The sequence below is a fragment of the Microtus pennsylvanicus genome, chromosome 1, assembly GCF_037038515.1.
Source record: "Microtus pennsylvanicus isolate mMicPen1 chromosome 1, mMicPen1.hap1, whole genome shotgun sequence".
Classification (NCBI taxonomy): domain Eukaryota; kingdom Metazoa; phylum Chordata; class Mammalia; order Rodentia; family Cricetidae; genus Microtus; species Microtus pennsylvanicus.
The window spans coordinates 82,174,262-82,191,531 of NC_134579.1; the positions used below are offsets into that span (position 1 = coordinate 82,174,262).

A 17,270-nucleotide genomic window follows, 5' to 3' on the forward strand; every position below is an offset into this window, starting at 1 on the left:
CCCTGAGCCAGTCCGTGGCAGCTACGTAGTCAGTTCTGCTGCTCCGGTGGTGGAACTGGTGGTTATGCCTAGGGCTGCTAGAAAGGGTGTGACCTGAATTGCTCATTCCTCATGCCATGCTGCTATAAACCCAGTAATGGGAACTGGCAAGGGTTCTTCGCCAGGTTAAACCCCTAGCATTGGAAAAAGGAACACCAGGGCACACCACCTAGTGGCATACTTATGTGCCATAGAGAATAGACGCAGTGTGAATGTTTGAGCATAGGAGTTGGGGGGGGGGGTGTACTAAGGGTTATGGTACTATTACAATCCGCAGAAGTCAGGGTGTTCACAAAGTGTGTTCCTAAGGAGTTAAAGCAGTCTGTGTGAGAGAGATGGGGGATATAAAGGGTGGTAGTGATATTCAGCTCAGAGCAATTAACAAGCGGCAAGGTGAAAGAATCTACAAAGACAACGGGTAAGGATACAAATGGTGGTGGTGGGTTTGGCCCAGGAGGGACTCCTAACCACCGTCCTCCAAAGCAGTCAGGCAAGGCATTATTCAGTAGCTGATACACAGAGGTTAAGGTCTGAAACAAGAGATGATATGACAGGGGGGTGGGATAAATATCATCAAAAGGGGTGATATTAGAGAGGTAAGGACCTTCAAGGAGCTTTGAACCACTTCTCCCATGTATGTTAAGTGTGCCTGATGGCTAGCTCTGATCAATGCTATAGAAAAGCTTACCAATGACTCCTGTCTCCTGTTTGGGATTCTATTGGTTAATTGGAATGAAAGATCACCCATTCTACATAAAAGGTAGCATGCCTTTCTGAATTTGCATCATAGAGGACCACTAAGGGCAGCCTATATCTGGCCAGCATCAACAGTAATCTGTAGTTTGATCACAGAGAAAGAAAGAATAGGGGACGGGTGTTTTAGATGTTGATTTAGGTGTTACAGAGAAAAGTATCTCTTCTTGGCAGCCTGCTGATGAGCCGTCTCCAGGCCCCACCATGCCAGCGGTCTGGTTGAGTCTTCAATAAAATCAGAGTCCATGGAGGAAGAGGGGAAAGGTCACAAAATGAACTCTGCGGGGAGGAGTTTCTATAAGCTCCAAGTGGGAGCTGAGAGACAGGAGGGTCAAGGTCAAAGTGACCTTGGGGCTTATCTGGCAGCTCCTAGGGGAGGAGGGCACAAAGCAGGGAGGGTTCCAATAGAGGAAGAGGAGCACGTATCTTGATAAATGAGTTGCCTGCTTGCTGAGGCTCCGGAGGCTCTAGAAGACCTTTACCATTTAGGCGAGGAGAGATGGGTGGTTAGAGCAGGTAAAGGAAGAAAGCAGCTGAAGAATTTGGAACTATGATGATGGGTAGCAGAAACAAATGATCTATACACATCTTAAGAGGTCAGAAGAAGACATCAATTCCCCTGGACCTGCAGTTATAGGCGATTGTGACTGCCTGACATTGGTGCTGGAAACCGAAATCAGCTCTTCCGGAAGAGGCAGCAGCAGCAGCAGCAGCAGCAACAGCAGCAGCACTGCTGATTGCTGAGTCATCTCTTTAGCCCCTCCCCCCACTAAAAAATACTTGAAGAATTATATTCAGAATTATCATCTGGCCTCACATGGTGTGCACACACATCGCATTCATGCACACTCATCCACACACGAGCATGTATACACACACAAATTTAAAATAAAGTAATTTTATGTTAGTTATTATTTCCATAGAAATCATCCTATAGCATTGCCATACCATAAGTGATCCAGATCTTTTTTGCTACAGAGGCCAGAAGACACCTAGCCCCACTCCAAAATTCTTGGAATTTGAGGCTCCTACTGTATTGTGTCAAAGTCTTCCTCCTCATCTACCCTCTTCCGGCGCTGGAACCCAGTTCCTCCTTTCTCTTCCTAAGAAAGAGTAGCTGTGGAGAGCAAGGCAAAGCGGGAGGCAGATAAAAGCTGCTGTTCCTAGCAGTACCAGGCACCAAGGAACAGCAATGACTGTGGGTGACTCCAAAGAAGCAGGGGTGCAGCAGATGGGCTGTCTGGGTAAGACTACTCTGGAAGCCTGGGAGCTCGGGGAGGGTCAGCTCTGGTCTCTGCATACCTAGGCTCTGGTCAATGCTCTGCCCACTCAGAGGAGAACCAGCTAGTAACCACTGAGAACTGGTGCTAACAGATACTTGAGCAACAGCTTTGGATTCCTACCAACTCTAGGATTCAAACGTTTCCTAGGTAGAGCGGGGTAGGGTCATGGGATGAGGATGAGTAGACTTCTCCCAGCAGAAATGAAGACTGAGGTTCTGGATCCCTGGGTCCCTGAGAGGTGGAGTTTCTAGCTGCACCCCTGACTGAAAGCTAACTTCTGGAACCCCAGGGAAGTGGAGGTTGTGAATCTGAGACCCTAAGACCTGGGAAGGCAGAGGTTGAGTCTCTGGACTCCTGAGACCTGAGTAGCTGGAGGGCTGGGACTAAACACCTGAATCCCCGGGGAGCTGGAGCTGCAGACCTGGACACTCGGGTCCTGGGAAGGTGCAGGTCATGGATGTGGACCTCGGGTTGGATACTGACTTTGGGGCTCCTTCCTGGGGAGGAGGGGGCTAAGGGTCTGGCTTCCCCTGGGCCGGGTAGTAGACCCTCCATCCATCCATCCTTTCCCCTGCAGGATTTCTGGACCGAGGCCACATCTCCCTGGCGCTGCAGCTGCTGTCACTCCTTTTCTTTGCCGGACTCCTGGCTGCCATCGTCACCCAAGGTCAGGATCATCTTGGAGTTTGGGGGTCCCCTGGGTAGTTTTCAGCGCAGGCATCCAGGACTAACAACAGGAGGAACTAAAAAGAGCAATGGGTCCTTCAGAAGATGCTAGGGCTTCTTGGGGCCCCTCCACTTCTAGTTCAGTTTAGGAAGGGAATAGAAGCAGTAGAGGTTTGTGGGTATTAGAATTTCTTATTTTTAAATGAGATAAAATAGCACCCTGGATATCAAATATGGTGTCTGTGTGACCCATGACACACAGTGAGTGTTCAATAATTACAATATCTTTTTCTGTCAAGTTTCCAAGATCCCCAGCTCAGAGGAAATACAGTGGGAACAGAAAAAGCAGGAGAAAATGTTCCAGGACCTGAGCCAGATGAAGTCTGAAGTTGGTGAGTGAGCAAAAAAACAAAATGTCCTGGGACTGAGAAGGCCTTCGTGTGGGGTCACTTGATTTTAGCCTCTGGGCATCTCTGAGCTTCCCCTTCCTGATCTGTGAATTGGGAATAATTATAAAAAATGAGGAAGGCATGCAGAGGTCAATGGGAGCCATGTACACAGTAGGCACTCAATTAAACCAGTCTTCTGACATCTGTGAAGAAGATGGGTCCAGAGCTCCTGGATTCTCTTGGAGTAGAGAACAGGCTTGGGAAACGGAGAGAGGGGAATGGCTTGACCCGGTACTATGGTAAGGGAGGATCCTTGTTCTGGAGGTCTTAAAGCTGGGCAAACATAGGGACAAAAAGATTCAAATATGGGTCCAACCTGATCTACCTTCGCCAACAGATAGCCTCTGTCGCCGCTGTCCTTGGGATTGGACATTCTTCAAGGGAAACTGTTACTTCTTCTCCAAGTCACAACGGGGCTGGCATGACTCCATCACTGCCTGCCAGGAAGTAGGAGCCCAGCTGGTCACCATCAAAAGTCATGAGGAGCAGGTGTGACTGGCTAAGTGTTCTGAGGCATCTTCTGCATACCGGGAAACGAGGACAGAGGCACTTGTTTATATGGTGGCTTCTAGAAAATGGGCTGCTTGCTCCACTTGGAAAGAGTGAAAAGAGGCGTATGAACAAGTGTTCCCCGGCACCTTTCACATAGGCATACACCAGTTCTCAACAGTGATGATTGCTGGGGGCAGGGCATTTAAAATGAAAGTGGCTTCTGCGAGTGTGCTGGCCAATGCACAACAGCCTGCCAGGCTTCTTTAAATCCTTATTGGTTATGCTTACAATTTCCTTGGTGTGCATATTCTTACGAGGGTTGGTTTTAAGTGACCAATGAGGTGCCACTCACTGAAGACCTGAAAAGATCTCACCACTTGCATGACTCATGGTCACAAACTGATGCAATCTGGATCCAGGATAACGTACGCGGACCTACTTAGAACACATAAGGTGGAAAACCATGTAATGTTACCAAGCCAGCTGTACACACTACCCGCATAAGTCCAAGCAAATCTGCCCATACGACACAGATATGCAAATGATTCAGAAGTTCAACTGGTAGGAGAGAGCTTGCCTAATATACAGGAAGCCCTGGACTCAATCCTCAACGTCACATAAGCCAGGTGGTAATGCACACTTGTCATTCCAGCCCTTGGGAGGGGAAGGCAGGAGGGTCAGGAGTTTAATGCCATCCTCAGCGACGTGAGTTTTAGAGCATGAGACCTGTGTCAGAGAAAAATAAATAAACTGCTGAGAACTTTTGGGGGCTCCTGACCTGATGTACTAGAAATATGAAAAGTTAAAAGATTCCAAGCAGATCCTGCTGCTGCCAGAGATTGGGGTAGCGCATTAGCTTTTCCATTGCCGTGACAAAATATCTGAGAACAGCTTTAGGAGGGAGAATTATGTCTCATAGTTCAGAGGCTTCAGTCCCTGGTCAGCTGCAACCATTGTTGTGGCAAGGCAGAAAGGCAATATGAAGGCACAGCAGAACAAAGTCTCCTGCCTCGTGGCAGACAGGAGCAGAAAGACAGAAAAGGGGGACCAGGGACAAGACTCTCCTCCAAGGACGCTACCACTGTGGCCTTACTCCTCCATCTAAGCCGCACTTTCCAGCTCCCATACCCCACAAATAAGTTTTTTAAATACTGAATCCAGCCCACCTCTCCCTGGGGGTTGATAGGCAATTACTAGGGGTAATGGTGGGAGGATGCCAAGGCCCCACCCCTCCCTAAGGATCTATAGGCAGGTAACAGTGCCTGAGAGATGGAGAGACACTTTCTTCAGTGGTGTAGCCACTGGGAAGGTGCCAATACGTCTGTAAGAAACCCTAACTAAACTAAACAATTTACCAAAAATACAAATGTTTTGTAATCCATTGATGAACATGAGGCTTTATGGGAAGAGGAACAAGCTGGAAAATAGGGGGATGCTGCTGCCTGACTCTTTCTCTCCCCCTCCAGTACTTCCTGCAGCAAGCTTCCAAGAAAAATGGCTACACCTGGATGGGGTTGTCAGACCTGAACAAGGAAGGTGCATGGTATTGGCTGGATGGTTCACCTCTGTCAGACAGGTAGTCCCGGGGAAGGGAATACCCTGAACAGTAGGAGGGGAGGGGCTGTGACTGGCCCGCATTATTTTGGTGGGATTTACACTAAATCTTCAGGCTGCTTTTGGTATTTTTCATAATGATCTAATCGTGGGTGGTCTCTTCAGTATTTGAGGTCTTCTTTGATTTCTTCTGGATTTTTAAGGTTTTCATTGTAGAAAGTCTTTAATTTCCTTGGTGAGGCTTATTTCAAGGCATTTTTAGACTACTGTGAATGGGATTGTTTCCCTGATGTCTTTTTCAGGGAAACATATATCTTCCTATATATGTTGTCATACTTTTTCTCTTCTTCTTCTTCTTCTTCTTCTTATTATTATTATTATTATTATTATTCCTCCTCCTCCTCCTCTTCTTCTCCTTCTCCTTCTCCTTCTCCTTCTCCTTCTCCTTCTCCTTCTCCTTCTCCTTCTCCTTCTCCTTCTCCTTCTCCTTCTCCTTCTCCTTCTTCTTCTTCTTCTTCTTCTTCTTCTTCTTCTTCTTCTTCTCCTTCTGTTTTTTTGAGACAGGGTTTTTCAGTAGCTAGGGAGCCAGTCCTGGAACTCACTCTGTAGACCAGACTGGCCTCAAACTCACAGAAATCCACCTGCCTGTGATTCCTGAGCACTGGGATCAAAGGCGTGCTCCAGCATCACCTGGTTATATGTTGTTGCTTATGTATAGGAATGTTGTTGGGTTTTCGTGTGTCTGTCTTGTGTAACTGTGAATGCTCTTTTCAGATTTGCGAGGTACTGGAATAAAGGACAGCCCAACAACTTTGGGGGACAAGACTGTGTGGAATTCAGAAATGACGGCTGGAATGATGCCAAATGTGATGAAATGAAATTATGGATCTGCAAAAAATCCTCAACTACCTGTCCCAGCAAGTGATGGCCACAACCCCTCTCTGCAGCTTCCACAGCCTAAACATCCCTGTTGGACAGTGGGCTTTTTCTTGTGCTTTTCCCAGTTCCTTTTCCCTGTCTGTGGGTGTGGAAATCTTAGTATTATTTCCGAAACATATCAGTCTCCTTTGTGAGTCACTATGGTGCTAGACCACTGATGACCTTCCTTTGATGTCTCCAAACTCCTACTGGCATAGTTGTGGTCCTGCCATTGTGTTTGACCACATTAAAGTTGTATGGGATACACTGACAGGCTCGGTATGTTCCATTCATCTCCCTCATCTTCTTTGTTGAGCTCAGAGGGTTTATATAACCATATCATTATAATATACATTATATCAATAAATGGTCACGTGTTGTCTGAGTTCACAGAGATGGTGGTTCTGGAATTAAGGTTTCCTGCTGTCTTAGTTAGGGTTTCTACTGCTGTGAAGAGACACCATGCCCCTGGCAACTCTTGTAAAGGAAAACATTTAATTGGGGCTGGCTTACAGTTTCAGAGGGTTAGTCCATTATTGTCATGGTGGGAAGCATGGCTGTGTGCAGGCAGACATGGTGCTGGAGAAGGAGCTGAAAGCTCTACATCTGTTATCCTCAGGTAGACAGAAGAGAACTGGCTTGAAGCACACCCCTAGTACTATACTTCCTCCAATTAAACCACACCTCCTAATCATGCCGCTCACTATGGACCTAGTATTCAAACACATGAGTCTGTGGGGCCATTCCTATTCCCTGTAATACCACTTCAGACCACAGCATATTTGCCTCAAAGCATCCTTAAAAGATCCTTGTTTAGGCTGTGGCAGCCTCCACCCAAGTTTGTGTCAGAAAGGAAAGAGATAAATAAGACAATTGAAGAATAAACACATTGCTTCCTTGAGATCAGCTAGAGGGTGACCATTAGCCATAGGTGTTACTCTGTTTATCCCATGGTGTGAAAGTGGAATGGAGAAGCAAGAAGTTCACCAGTGGGAAGTTCAGTTGTTGGGTCCAGGGTCACAGAATGATGGGGAAGATGGGGAACAGACCACCAAAGTCTGTTAAGCCAGAAGCAAGCTTTATTCCAGAAAAAGAAAAGAAAAAAATCACCATGGGGCACAAAAAAAAACTTATCAGTTATAGCTGAGACCACAGCCAGAGATCAGGCTCATGAAATTGTGGCAATGGGGACTGGTTTTGAGGCCTCTTCTTAGAGTAAATCAAACACCAAGTGTGGGTCCAAAAACTTTTACAACCTTGAGGTCAGGCTTAAAGTCACATTACACTTTAAGTTTTACAACTTTTGGTTATAGGATATTAACTTAGGATGTTTGCAAAAGCCTGAAACTGATGCAGCCACTTCACTGCCCCTGAAAGAATGCAAGGCAGAGGGTAGAGTCATGTAGGAGGACAGCTGAAAATTAAGGGAATACAAACAGAAGGACCCTGAGAGGCAATAGTTAGACGCTAATCTTTGTCCATTGTACCTGCCTATCTGGGAAGCTGGAAGGCAGAGACAATTGTTAAAAGTTTGCCTCTGTATGCAGTGGCTGCCAGGATGTCTGCTCTTGAGGAAGAAAGTGGTTGTTAAAGATTAACAGTGGCTGCCAGCTTTATTTTTTTTCCAGTATGTGTTTGGGCTTACAACTTTTTCTTTCTATATTCCTATTTCTAGACCCTTCACAGCATTGGAGAGACAACTCAATTAGAAGTTCTAGCTGTCTGCCTCAACTTCCCCAGTCAGTTTCTAATGGCTTTTGTAAGCAACAAAATTTGATAAGTCATTTTCTAGCTGTTGTTATTTGGGGTTTTTTGTTTGTTTTCTTGAAAGCCTTGCCTGAGGGACACCTTACCCTTTTGGTGGCTGAGTGGGGAGCTCCAGCAGGCTACCTTGATGGAACTTCCTCACTCAGTTTCTGCTGGGTGTTTGTGAGTTCCTGACTCAGTGGTGTTATCTTTTCAGTGTTATTTGTTCTACTAGGAAGCCTCACTTGGGAGCACTGCTCTTCCCAGGGCTCCCTGTGTTGGGAACTCCAGCTGACCGCCTTAAAGGGATCTCTCATTGGTTTCTGTTTGATTATTTGAACAGTTAATTTGATGATGTTCTGGTATCTATCTACACATCGCTTGCTATTTATTCTTTTACTTTGGTTTGCTTTATGCTTAATAAACCTATTCAAAACTGAAAGCATGGGGATGGATGGATGATGGTTCAGTAGTTAAGAGTACTGACTGCTTTGCAGAGGACCTGGGTTCAACTCCCAGTACCCACATGACCTCTCACAACTGTCTGTAACTCCAGTTCCTAGGGATTTGATGACCTCTGAGGGTTCCAGGCATGCAAATGCTGTAAGGACATACATGAAAGCACAACAACCCATACACATAAAGGGGTGTGGCTATAGTAGATCATTCTTCAAACCACGTGGTACACATGTGTGATTGCTAATACATCCCAAGGAATTGCTGGCAGTCCTTGCATGTTTTCTCCCACGCACCTCCCCTGCATACTTTCCTTAGAGGTCTTTCTCTGGTTGTTGTAGCACATCCTATAAGCCAAAGCACCAAGGAACCTCCTCAGTCATGCAATGATGGGCAGCAGTTAGTATGTGAATTCCCTCCCTTGGTGATGGCATGATCGACCCATCTATGTCTCTAACCAAGGTAGGACATGTTTCTCTGGTTCCCGAGAGTTGCAGTGGTGGCAGTGGTCATCTGTCAACCCTCTTACCAACTTGACTGTGCTACAGAAAGCCTCCTTCATCAATTCTGGGTCCCTTATTGCTTCACTTCATAGAGTGTGTGACAATGACGATCCAGCAGGGTTGGACCAATGTGAGGCAACTATGAAACTCTATTCTAAAACTCCCCAGCAGGCATCTCTAGATTCTCTTAGCCCACCACTTCTGGACTTGTAACCCTATCACATGTCTGTTTCCCTCTTTGTGGTTATAGATGATAGATAGATAGATAGATAGATAGATAGATAGATAGATAGATAGATAACCAGGTTATAGATAGATAGATAGATAGATAGATAGATAGATAGATAGATAGATAGATAGAGTCTTTTTCTGTACTCCTCAGTAACATGGATATCCTGGTTATCTGTGCCTGTTATGGAAATTGTGTCCCCCCCGCCCAGCACAACGGCCATTAGCCTTTTCCCTCAGAGCAGTTGGGAGAGCCCTCAGGCTCTTGCCTACTGATGCTCCTTCATGGAGAAAGGAGGAATGGGTCCAAGGAGTTGCTTGTTGCCCTACCATGAGGAGCTGGGTTTGGACCTTCAGCATCTGCATGAAAAACTGTGCACAGAGATTCTGACCTGTTAATCCCAGAGCTGGAGAGGTAGGCACAGAGAGGGTCCTTGAGGATAACTGGTCAGTCAATCCAGGTTCAGGAAAAGGCCCTGTCTCAAAATGTAAGATGCAGACTTCTGGATAAGATGGCAGACAAGAAACCTCATCATTGGAACTCAGTGGAAGAAAATAGTCAAAACAGTATGCAGTAAGTGCCTAAGACTGCAAGAGACAGGGTGTATAGATGAACTTATTAAGCCAGGGTAGGTCTCTGCAGAAAAGAGACGGGGCTGAGAATTAGAGCCCACTGTGAAGTCCCATTGAAGCTAAGCCACCCCAACCCAAATCAGGCTGCCTGGAGCAGAGAAGTAGAAGCAGCAAGGGAAGTGTTGTTGGTTATGTGTGTCTCATCCACAGGACCAGAGATGGTGAAAGTGGAGTATAGAGGTCTAAAGGAAATACCAGGAAAGACTTGAAAGTTTCTCTCCCTGGTATACCAGAACCCCACTGGACAGCTGCAGAGACCACTGGTTCCTGATCGTGCCTACTGCACAGGGCACGAGAGGAAGGCTCCTAAAGCCAGAGGAATCTCAGATCTTTATCTTTCAACTTAGCACATCTGTGTTAATAGTTTACTTCAAGTTTTCTTATTTATTTTTTTATTGAAAACATTTTTTAAGCTTCATCTTTTCATTTATTTCACTTGTTTATTTTTTAAAACAATCTTTTCTCATTTTACATACCAATCTCAGCTCCCTCCCCTCCTCCTGCTCCCCCTACCTTCCCCTCACCCCACCCCCCATCCACTTCTCAGAGAGGGTAAGGCCTCCCATGTGGAGCCAACAAAGTCTAAAGCATCACTTTGAGGCAGGACCAAGACCCTCCCCCCTATATTTAGGCTGAGCAAAGTACCCTTCCAAAAAAGAATGAACTCCAAAAAAACAGTTCAAATTCTGGTCCCACTGCCAGTGGCCTCACAGATTGCCTAAGCCACACAACTGTCACCCACATTCAGAGGGCCTAGTTTGATCCCATGCAGGCTCTCCCAGTATATTGAAAACATTTTTATACAACATATTCTGATCACAGTTTCCTCTCCCCCAACTCCTCACAAATCTCTCTCTCTCTCTCTCTCTCTCTCTCTCTCTCTCTCTCTCTCTCTCTCTCCCTCTCTTTCTCTCCCAAGCAGGCAAGCAATAACAAAACAAACAAACCATAATCAAAAGAAAAAAAAACACAACAAACACACATACATACATAGCCTTCAAAATCAACAAAAACACACAATTGAAAATTATAGTTACAAGCAAACGGCCATTAAGACCGAAAAAACCAAAATATGTCCAAACAAAGCAATGAGACCAAAGGTCTGCAAAAATACAATTGAGTTTGCTTTGTGTTGGCCATCTCCTGGAGAGCTTAGGGCCTAGCCTTAAGTAGGCTAATACACCCAGTGAGACTCCATTGGAGAGAATTAATTTTTCCTTTGCAAATGTCAGCTGCAGATAGCTTCTTGGTTAGGAGACACTTCCACCTGCTAGGTGCCAGGACTCCATCTGACTTAAGCATCCACAGGCCCTGTGCACGCTGCCAGTATTGGTGAGTTTATATGTGCATCCATCCTGTTGTGTCTAGAAGACACTAGTTCAGCAGAGTCGTCCATTTCCTCTGATTCTGACCATCTTTCTGCCTCCTCTTCCGCATAGCTCCCTGAGCCCTGAGAAGAAGGGTTGGATGACAACTTCCCATTTATGATTGAGTTTTCCAAAATCTCTTGCTCTCTGCACACTTCCAGTTGTGTGTCTGATTTAGTTCCCATCTACTGTAATAGGAAGTTTCTCTGTGGGTCCTTAGCCATCCAAGCAATGTCAGATTTGGGTTCCGTTTCATGGATTGAGCCTTAAATCCAGTCAGAGACTGGTTAGTTACTCCCATAGCATTTGTGCCACTATTACAGCAGTGTGTCATGCAGGCAGGTCACTGTTGTAGATCTCAGGGTTTGTAACTGGGTTCATATTTATCTTTTTCCTCCTGTAGAATACAGAGTGCCTTCCAGTACCATGAACACTGGTCAGTAGAGGTGAAGGCTCTAGGTGGGCACCAGCTCAACTTCTCTATGTTCAATGCATGTGTTGTATCCATCAAGGATGCTTTACTATACGGTTGTGGGGAGGCAACAACCTCGGAAATAGCCTGAGAAGTTTGAGAGTTTTCATGGGACGTTTTCCATTATTTAATCTCCACTTGAGCTTTGTTTGTATATTGCTCAATTAGCTTTGAGTGTTGGCGGTGAGTGTTTTTCCACCCACTCTAGTCTAATGCATTTTTTACCGTGCCTTTCACCCACATACCTCTCCTAGGGTTCCTACATTTTCCTTCTTTCTGACATCCTGTCCCATCCTCTTTTCACTTCCTAAATATAACTTTCCATAGCTTTAACCATTTCTAAAATCTCAACTCCCCCCCAAAACTATCTTACTTCTTTAACTTTTCAAAGTTACTCTCATACTTATCCTTATTCTCACTTAATTTAAATTTTTATCTTATTAACTAAAATCTGAGTAAATCTCATACTGTCCTTGGTTGTTTCCTCAAACAGTAATTGAAGTCAAAGGGGCCACTGCTATTAATTGACTGCTACAAAACCTGCATAGCAAGAATATCCAGCAACTATAACTAACGCTCTTCTCAGGGGAAAAGGTAGAGTTTATACCAGGCACCTTGAACTCCTGGACTAAGGACTTATTCTGTGAACTGCACACCTCAACTTTACTGTCCCCACATAAATATTATAAATCTTTCAAATAAAAGAATATAGACTCTTTTTAAAATCCACAAGCAACCAAACAACACAAGTGTGTAAAGCCCAAAGCTATAAAATAGAAGACAGAGAAAACCAAGGCAACATAACTCATCAAAAAAAATCTGCAAATGAGATGAAATCCCAGACAGAGAACTCAAAAGAATAATTATAAGAATGTTCAAAGATGTAAGCCAGGGAGTACAAATCTCTATACAGCATTCCTCTGTCACCTCTGCTTCCTTTGTGTGTTCAGGTCACTGCCTGGCCTGCCTCAGGGATGGACTGTGATCTGTAAGTGTAAGACAAACCAACCCTGTCTGTACAAAAGAAAAAATAAATATCCAAAGCCACCAAAGAAGAAAAAAACTCATCAAGAAATACAAACCGCTGAGTGAAATAAGGAAGCTGTGCAGGATGTGAAAGAGGAATTTAATAAATGATGAAAATACTAGAGAAGAGCTCACTTGAAATGCCAAAAAAAAAAAAAATGAAGTCAAATAAAATGTTCTGTAGAAAGTCTCACCAATCGAAGGGATCAAGGAGAAGACAGAGTATCTGTGCCTGAAGACAAAAACGAAGTAATTGGAACAGCATAACAAGGACAAAGTTAAAATACTAAAAAGGTATAATTCCAGAATTCTTATGTCATTACTAAGAGACTGGACCTGTGAACTCTGGGCACAGGAAAACACTATTCTAAAGGCATAGAAATGATTTTTTAAATAATCATAACAGAAAGTTTCCCTGAGTTGGGAAAAGGGATGCCAATCCAGATCCAGGGACTTGCAGACACCACACAAACAGGAGCAGAAGAACCTCCTGGGCATATTATAACGGAAACACAAAGGTACAGAACAAAGACAGTATCTTGAAAGTAGCCAGAGAGAAACACCAAGTCATGAACCTGGCAGGCAAATGGATGGAACTAGAAAAATCATCCTGAGTGTAATAACCCAGACCCAGAAAGATAAATATGGCATCTATTAACTTTAAGCGGATATTGTCTGATAAGTTAATGACTGTTAAGCTACAATCTGTAGATCCACGAGGTTAGGTAAAGAGAGGGGCTCTAGGAGGTACCAATGGACCTCCCTGAGAGGGGGAAATAGAACAGATTCTGCAGGCTGACTGGGAGTGGGAGGAATCGGGTGGGAGTGTGGGGAGAGAGTTCAGGAAGAGCCAGCTGGATTTGAGGAGCACTGAAGTGTGTGGAAACCTAGTGCAATGAAAGCTTCCTGTAATCTATGAAAGTGACATCACTGAAGACTCATAGCAATGGAGGATACAGAATCGGAACCGGCCATTTGTGTAGCCAAGCAAGGCTGCCAGGGCCAGGACTGGAATGAATTCAGTTGAGTTGTTGGCCGATGAGGTCCCGGAGATCCCTAAACAACCCAGACTGATGCTAAGACAGAAGGTCACTCTCTGAAAACTGAGAGAGGGACCCCACTACCTAGGGAACAAGGACAACATCCACACAGCTCATTGAATGTACAGAGGTTGAGCTGATGCCTGCATGGGGCCTTCACCCCTATGTTTTAGACTCTTTTGGCATGAGGGTACTCTGCAGGCTTTGAAAAGAGAAACCTGTGTACCAATGCAGCCACAAAACCCTCGATCTACAATCTCTTCTATCTCCAAAACGTGCTGGAGCAAGGGTGGACCAGAACTTGCAGGAGTAGCCAACCAATGTTTGATTTAACTTGAAACCCACATCATGAGAAGGAACCAGCGCTCTACGCTGCCTGTATGGCCAGGAACTGAAGACTGTATAGCCCAGGTACCTAGGGTAGAGCCAAATACAACTGTTAAAAAACAAATCAATGAAATTATTCCCAAAGATACTCTGCTATACTAAGATTTTTGCCATATCCGGTCATCATCAAAGCAACTTTCTGTGGCAACAATGGGCACGCAAGTTCAGAGACCCACAAACAGACATTATGTGGAGAGAGAATCTAAAGTTGAGGTCTTCATCTCCATTAAAGCTTTCCCCTTGGAGATCAGGGCCCCCTATAGAGGGAAGAAAGATTGTAAGAGTCATAGGGAGTGAAAGACACCAGGAGAACACAGCCCAACAAAACCAACTGGGCAGGGTTTCATACTGTCTCACAGAGACTGAAACTGGAAGCATGGGGGCCACACGGAGCTGCACCAAGCCCTCTGTGTGTTATGGTTATTAGCTTGGTGTTTGGGGGAACTCCTTACAATAAGAGCAGGTGTATCTTTGACTCTTTTGCCTGCTTTTGGTAGTCTTTTCCTTCTATTGTGTTACCTTGCTGAGCCTAAATATGAAGTCTGCTTTTTTTTTTTTTACAGTATCTTGTTTTGTCCCATTTGGTTGTCATCTCTTGGAGACCTTCTCTTTTCTGAAGAGGAAATGGAGGGTTATCTGCAGGAGAAGGGAGGTGGGGGAGAGCTGGAGAGTGAAGAGAGGGGAAACTGTGCTTGGAGTGTATTGTATGAGAGAAGAACCTATTTTCAATTTTAAAAACCTCTTTTATGATAGGGCATCTCTTGGGTATATTCCCAAGAGTGGTATTGCTTGGTCCAGGGGTAGGTTGATCCCGAATTTCCTGAGAAACCGCCACACTGCTTTCCAGAGTGGTTGCACAAGTTTGCATTCCCACCAGCAATGGATGAGTGTACCCCTTTCTCCACAACCTCTCCAGCAAAGGCTATCATTGGTGTTTTTGATTTTAGCCATTCTGACAGGTGTAAGATGGTATCTCAAAGTTGTTTTGATTTGCATTTCCCTGATTGCTAAGGAGGTTGAGCATGACCTTAAGAGTCTTTTGGTCATTTGAACTTCTTCTGTTGAGAATTCTCTGTTCAGTTCAGTGCCCCATTTTTTAATTGGGTTAATTAGCCTTTTAAAGTCTAGTTTCTCGAGTTCTCTATATATTTTGGAGATCAGACCTTTGTCTGTTGCGGGGTTGGTGAAGATCTTCTCCCAGTCAGTAGGTTGCCTTTGTGTCTTAGTGACAGTGTCCTTTGCTTTACAGAAGCTTCTCAGTTTTAGTAGGTCCCATTTATTCAATGTTGCCCTTAATGTCTGTACTGCTGGGGTTATACATAGGAAGTGATCTCCTGTGCCCATTTGCTGTAGGGTACTTCCCACTTTCTCTTCTATCAGGTTCAGTGTGTTCAGACTGATATGGAGGTCTTTGATCCATTTGGACTTGAGTTTTGTGCATGGTGATATACATGGGTCTATTTTCATTATTCTACAGGTTGACATCCAGTTATGCCAGCACCATTTGTTGAAGATACTTTCTTTCTTCCATTGTATACTTTTAGCTCCTTTATCGAAAATGAGGTGTTCATAGGTTTGTGGGTTAAAATCCGGGTCTTCTATACGATTCCATTGGTCGACTTCTCTGTTTTTATGCCAATACCAAGCTGTTTTCAATACTGTAGCTCTGTAATAGAGTTTGAAGTCAGGGATGGTAATGCCTCCAGAAGATCCTTTATTGTATAGGATTGTTTTGGCTATCCTGGGTTTTTTGTTTTTCCATATAAAGTTGATTATTGTCCTCTCAAGGTCTGTGAAGAATTTTGATGGGACCTTGATGGGGATTGCATTTAATTTATCATATGACAAAAGCATTTGTTCAACTATGTTCATAGTAGTATTATTTGTAATAGCCAGAACCTAGAAACAACCTAGATATCCTTCAATGGAAGAATGGATGAAGAAAGTGTGGAATATATACACATTAGAGTACTACGCTGCGGTAAAAAAAAAAAAAAAAAAAAAACAATGACTTCTCGAATTTTGCATGCAAATGGATGGAAATAGAAAACACTATCCTGAGTGAGGTAACCCAAACCCAAAAGGATGAACATGGGATGCACTCACTCATAATTGGTTTCTAGCCATAAATAAAGGTCATTGGGTCTATAATTGGTGATCCTAAAGAAGCTAAATAAGAAGGTGAACCCAAAAAAAAACCACATAGTTATCCTGGCTATGGGAAGTAGACAAAATTGCCGGGGGAAAAAATGGGATCTTGGGGGTGGAGTGGAATGGGTGTAAGGGGAGATGGGGAGAGAAAAGTGAGAAGGGGAGGATGGGGGAACTTGGGGAAACAGGATGATTGGGATAAAGGAAGGTTGGATGGGGGAGCAAGGAAGCACAAATCTTAGTTAAGGGAGCCACCTTAGGCTTGGCAAGAGACTTGAACCTAGAATGGCTCCCAGGAGCCCAAGGCGATGTCCCCACTTAGTTCCTTGGGCAGCTGAGGATAGGGAACCTGAAATGACCCTATCCTATAGCAATACTGACGAATATCTTGCATATCATCATAGAACCTTCATCTGGTGATGGATGGAGATAGAGACAGAGACCCACACTGGAGCACTGGACTGAGCTCCCAAGGTCCCAATGAGGAGCAGAAGGAGGGAGAACATGAGCAAGGAAGTCAGGACCACGAGGGGTGCACCCACCCACTGAGATGGGGCTGATCTATTGGGAGCTCACCAAGGCCAGCTGTACTGTGACTGAAAAAGCATGGGATAAAACCGGACTCTCTGAATATGGCGAACAATGAGGGCGGATGAGAAGCCAAGGACAATGGCACAGGGTTTTGATCCTACTTTATGTTCTGGCTTTGTGGGAGCCTAGCCAGTTTAGATGTTTACCTACCTAGACATGGACGGAGGGGGGAGGACCTTGGACTTTTTCCAAGGGCAGGGAACCCTGACTGCTCTTGAACTGGAGAGGGAGGGGGAGAGGAGTTGGGGGAGGGGGAGAAGGGTGGGAGGAGGGGGAGGGAAATGGGAGGCTGGGAGGAGGTGGAAACTTTTTTTTCTTTTTCTCAATAAAAATTTTTTTTAAAAAAAACTCTTTTATTAAGGAGAATCGGATGGAGCGCTAATTTCCCCCAGTTAACACTTTCATAGCATGGCATAAATAAATCAAATGGGAACTCGCTTGATGTGGGTAGGACACATTTTCTAAGAAAAGCTGTTTGAAATTTGCCTGACATATCAAACTTTCAAGTACTCTGTA

General features: G+C 44.7%; 1 protein-coding gene across 1 annotated transcript; it reads left to right on the top strand.

Annotated features, from left to right (window-relative positions):
* Window positions 1-1,925: 1,925 nt before the first annotated feature.
* On the top strand, window positions 1,926-6,403 carry LOC142840037 (CD209 antigen-like protein E). Its single transcript, XM_075956512.1, has 6 exons — window positions 1,926-2,036; window positions 2,653-2,742; window positions 3,041-3,133; window positions 3,528-3,679; window positions 5,149-5,258; window positions 6,011-6,403. Exons 1-6 carry the CDS (start codon window positions 1,985-1,987, stop codon window positions 6,159-6,161), a joined length of 648 nt encoding a protein of 215 aa, XP_075812627.1. The 5' UTR covers window positions 1,926-1,984; the 3' UTR covers window positions 6,162-6,403.
* The last annotated feature ends 10,867 nt before the right edge of the window (window positions 6,404-17,270 follow it).

Coding starts and splice junctions, on each gene's coding strand:
- LOC142840037 (XM_075956512.1), top strand. CDS start 1,985: ATGACTGTGGGTGACTCCAAAGAAGCAGGGGTGCAGCAGATGGGCTGT. Junction 2,743..3,040: donor GGCTGCCATCGTCACCCAAG/GTCAGGATCATC, acceptor TTTTCTGTCAAG/TTTCCAAGATCCCCAGCTCA. Junction 3,134..3,527: donor CCAGATGAAGTCTGAAGTTG/GTGAGTGAGCAA, acceptor CTTCGCCAACAG/ATAGCCTCTGTCGCCGCTGT.